We start from the raw sequence: 4,208 nt of genomic DNA, 5'->3' as shown, positions 1-4,208 counted from the left end.
TTTTCCTTAACAAGAAATAAGGATTTAGAAATACCAAATCATATTTAAAGAAAAGCAAAATTATTTTCGTATAAATAAAGTGTATATTTTTTAGAAAACCCGTCTTGCGTTCTTTCCTTCATTATGGCCATAATCCCATGTGGTTGGCATGCTGTTTTCACTTTCTGGTAGTATAGCATTAAACTTTACTTTTTGCTATGAGCAGTAAACTTTGTACAATAAAATATAAAAAAAAAAAGAAAATAAATATATAATTCAGAAAAATCGTTGTATATTAATTGGCATTCATCAGTAATTGTCTGGCATATACCTAACAATCTTTCCCGGCCCTGCAATTATCAGCTCTGCAAAATCTGTGACCTGTGATCCAATCACCGTTTCCCAAAATATCTTGGTACAGGCAGCACGGTAGCACTAAGAAAGTAAATCTCTCCCTTGGAATGGTGCCTACAAAGAACGCTGTCTCATCATAATCTCCACCGTTTATTTTCAACCACTAGAGCGCGACCCACACGGTACGGATAAAATAATCCAATGGTACGGTAGTTTTGGTAATTCCCTTTTCTCTCCGGGTAAGCCTGCTATATGTAAGGCATGGATAAGTTTAAATTTAACTGGCGTGATTTAATCCTCAAGAAAAAGTTACCGTTTAACAGCGAACTTCGCTGGTGACCAAAAAAAATTCTAAGCCTCATCCTGCATCTGTTTTATTTATAAACCGCTTTAAAATTGGAGCTCTTCAGAAATTATTAATGCTTTAGACGTGGGAGAAAAAAATTGAAAAAAGAAAAAAAAAGGAGATCAAAAGAGAGAGACCCAATCAAATCGAAATCCCTGTTCATGTTTTTGTTTTATCAAACAAAAGCGCTCCCTGTGTAGGCGAAGATAACAGAGATTTCTTGATTTGGTTACTTGGGCTAATCGATCAAATACCAGCACTAAATTCTGGTTTTTTTTTTTGTTTTTTTTTATCCTTTCTTGTTCTTGGTTTAATGGAAGGAGAGAAGAAATACATTACGAGCGAAGAGCTTAAACAGCACAACAAGCCAGGGGACTTGTGGATCTCAATCCAGGGCAAGGTATACAATGTATCCGATTGGGTGAAGGAGCATCCCGGTGGGGAGACTCCTCTCCTGAATCTGGCTGGCCAAGATGTAACCGATGCATTTACTGCTTATCATCCTGGCACTGCGTGGAAATATCTTGATAAACTTTTTACGGGGTATTATCTTGAAGATTTCAAGGTCTCCGAGGTTTCCAAGGATTATAGGAGGCTTTACTCAGAGTTTGCAAAGTTGGGTTTGTTTGATATGAAAGGGCATGTTGCTCTGTATTCATTGGCATGCGTTGCATTTTTGTTTTGTATTGTTGTTTATGGTGTTTTGTGGTGTCAGAGCTTCTGGGCTCATATGGGTTCTGCTGTATTTTTGGGGATCCTTTGGATTCAAAGTGCATACGTTGGTCATGATTCCGGGCATTACCAGGTAATGTTGAGTCCTCGTTTTAACAAACTTGCTCAGCTTTTATCTGGGAATTGCCTGACAGGGATAAGCATTGCTTGGTGGAAATGGACCCACAATGCACACCACCTTGCCTGCAACAGTCTTGATTATGATCCTGATCTTCAACACATACCAGTACTTGCGGTATCTTCTCATCTTTTCAATTCTATTAGATCATACTTTTATGGAAGAAAGATGATTTTCGATCCATTGGCTAGGTTTCTTGTGAGTTACCAACATTTGACATTTTACCCTGTGATGTGTGTTGCAAGAGTAAATCTGTATCTACAGACATTTTTGTTGTTGTTTTCAACGCGCAAAGTCCCAGATAGAGCTCTTAACATCATGGGAATTCTCGTCTTCTGGACTTGGTTTCCTCTTCTTGTTTCTTGTTTGCCTGATTGGCCAGAGAGAGTGATGTTCGTGCTTACTTCCTTTGCTGTTACTTCACTACAGCACGTTCAATTTTGTTTGAATCATTTCTCAGCAAATGTTTATCTAGGACCTCCAAATGGGAATGACTGGTTTGAGAAACAGACGAGTGGAACCTTGGATATTTCATGCTCATCTTGGATGGATTGGATGTATGGTGGTTTGCAATTTCAGCTTGAGCATCATTTGTTTCCCAGGTTGCCAAGATGCCAATTGAGGAGGGTTTCCCCATTGGTAAGGGATCTATGCAAGAAGCATAATTTGCCTTACAGGAGTTTGTCCTTCTGGGAGGCCAATATATCCACAATTAGGACTCTGAGGACTGCTGCCCTGCAGGCTAGAGACCTGACCAATCCTACTCCAAAGAATTTGGTGTGGGAAGCTGTTCATACTCATGGATGAAGTTTTGTGCTTTTCTTAAGGTCTTTCTATTTCATTTGTCAAAATTCCTGGGCCCCTAAGAAAATTTGAACTTTTGTTGGTACTTGATTAGTACCTTGCTCATTCCCTTTTATTGAAAGATATGCAATTTCCTCCATTTTGAATTACTAGCAGTGTGTTTTGTTTTACATTGTCCAATATAAATCTCATTGCCATTGCAACACATTAGTTCTCCAGCATTTGTGCGTATGTGTTGATATGTCTAAGACACATAAATCTCTAAGATAAACACAAATTACATGATCACACAACACAGAGAAGAGAAAAAAGAATAACATAGGAAATTAATGGGTTCAATCGTAATAGAGTTGCAGTATTTTCAAGTATCTCACATTACTCTGCCCTGCTGTAAATGATAAAATATTATAATATTAATATGGGTCTATTGGTTTTTCCTATTCGCTAACACTGCAGATCTCACTTTTTATCCTAATAGAGTTGTAGCGTGATACTTTCAAATCAGATCACAATTGAAATCTATGAAAATATATTCAAAATTTAAACCAAATAAAAAAAAAACAACTTTTATCTTATTCTGTTCTCCCTTCAGGAAAAAACTAATAATTGATTGTCCGCATTCTTATAGAATATTCCATTATACAGGGGAAAATTTTTTCCCCTCCCGAAATCTTAAAGTTTCAAGCTACTAGTAAGATGACATAGAAGCCTTTGTAGTTGGTGCAGTAGTTATTTGCTTGCTTCTTGTTTGGTGTTTCCGTTCACGCTACTGAAAGGTATATTAAGATTGCCTTTAGCCTTAAGCTTTGATTTTAAGTTGATATGTTTGTTTGTAAAGGTTTTTAAGGTACACACGATTACAAGTCAAATAAATAAATAAATAAATAAAGTTGGGTGGGAGTAGTTTTCTGTCTGATACTTATAAGCATTATCTTTAATTATTTGTAAGTTAGTTTGATTAATTGTATTATTATGTTACTTTTATTGAATTTAATAAAATAATTTAATATTTTTTCAATCATTTTAATATTTTTAATATCCTATAAAAATAGACATTTTTATTTTCTTATAAATTAAGGAAATTTAATTAATCTAAATAAAATAATAAATTTTATTTAATTTTTTCCTTAATATACTCCTTACTCATATTACTCAATTAAAAATTAAATAACTCATGTTATTAAAATATTATTGGAATATATATATATATAGGATTATGTAAGTAAGTTGATAAATAAACTACTATTCCAAAGAGAAAATAGCTATAATTTGAGACAAATAAAAATGAAAAGTAAACCTATATTTGTAGGATGGACAGAGTAATAAATATGCTTATAATAAGTTACTTTTTATTAAACACAACATTTATTTATGAGCCACTAGTAAACACTTTAATTAATAAATAATTATTTAAAATTTTAAATGCTCACAGACTTAAATTTATTATTTGTTCCGTTTACTTTTATTTATTATTTTTATAAATTATTTTATTTGTAATTATTTATTATTTTAAGAAAATTAAATAATATTAATTAAATTTTTCAATTTTTTTAATTTTATTATTATCTCTATTAAACACAATAACTACGTTTATAATTTCCTAAAATAGATCTCATCACTTGCTTTTAATTAAGTAAAATAAAAGGTAATTTAATTAAATTAAAAAATATTTTATTAAAATTTAAGTGATTTAATGAAACAAGAGCTTTAACTACAGATACAAGTATACAAAAGGAGTAATTAATTTTCGTAAATTAGACTAAACCCCACTAAATTTAATCAATATTTTCGGGTCAGTGGTAGCAACCACAAAATTTGTGCAAATTGGGACCTGTTGTATTCATTTAGGCATTCAAGATTGCAGATGTAATAAAG

General features: G+C 32.7%; 1 protein-coding gene across 1 annotated transcript; it reads left to right on the top strand.

The window, feature by feature from the left end:
- Positions 1-726: 726 nt before the first annotated feature.
- On the top strand, positions 727-2,482 carry LOC110667005 (delta(8)-fatty-acid desaturase 2). Its single transcript, XM_021827695.2, has one exon. The coding sequence runs from the start codon at positions 993-995 to the stop codon at positions 2,334-2,336; it is 1,344 nt and encodes a 447-aa protein (XP_021683387.2). The 5' UTR covers positions 727-992; the 3' UTR covers positions 2,337-2,482.
- The last annotated feature ends 1,726 nt before the right edge of the window (positions 2,483-4,208 follow it).

The sequence above is a fragment of the Hevea brasiliensis genome, chromosome 9 (genome assembly GCF_030052815.1).
Source record: "Hevea brasiliensis isolate MT/VB/25A 57/8 chromosome 9, ASM3005281v1, whole genome shotgun sequence".
NCBI lineage: Eukaryota > Viridiplantae > Streptophyta > Magnoliopsida > Malpighiales > Euphorbiaceae > Hevea > Hevea brasiliensis.
The sequence above is the reverse complement of the archived record's forward strand: the minus strand, read 5'-3'. Positions and strand labels throughout refer to the sequence as shown.

What these genes read in the sequence shown, in the direction of transcription:
- LOC110667005 (XM_021827695.2), top strand. Translation starts at nt 993, where the DNA reads ATGGAAGGAGAGAAGAAATACATTACGAGCGAAGAGCTTAAACAGCAC.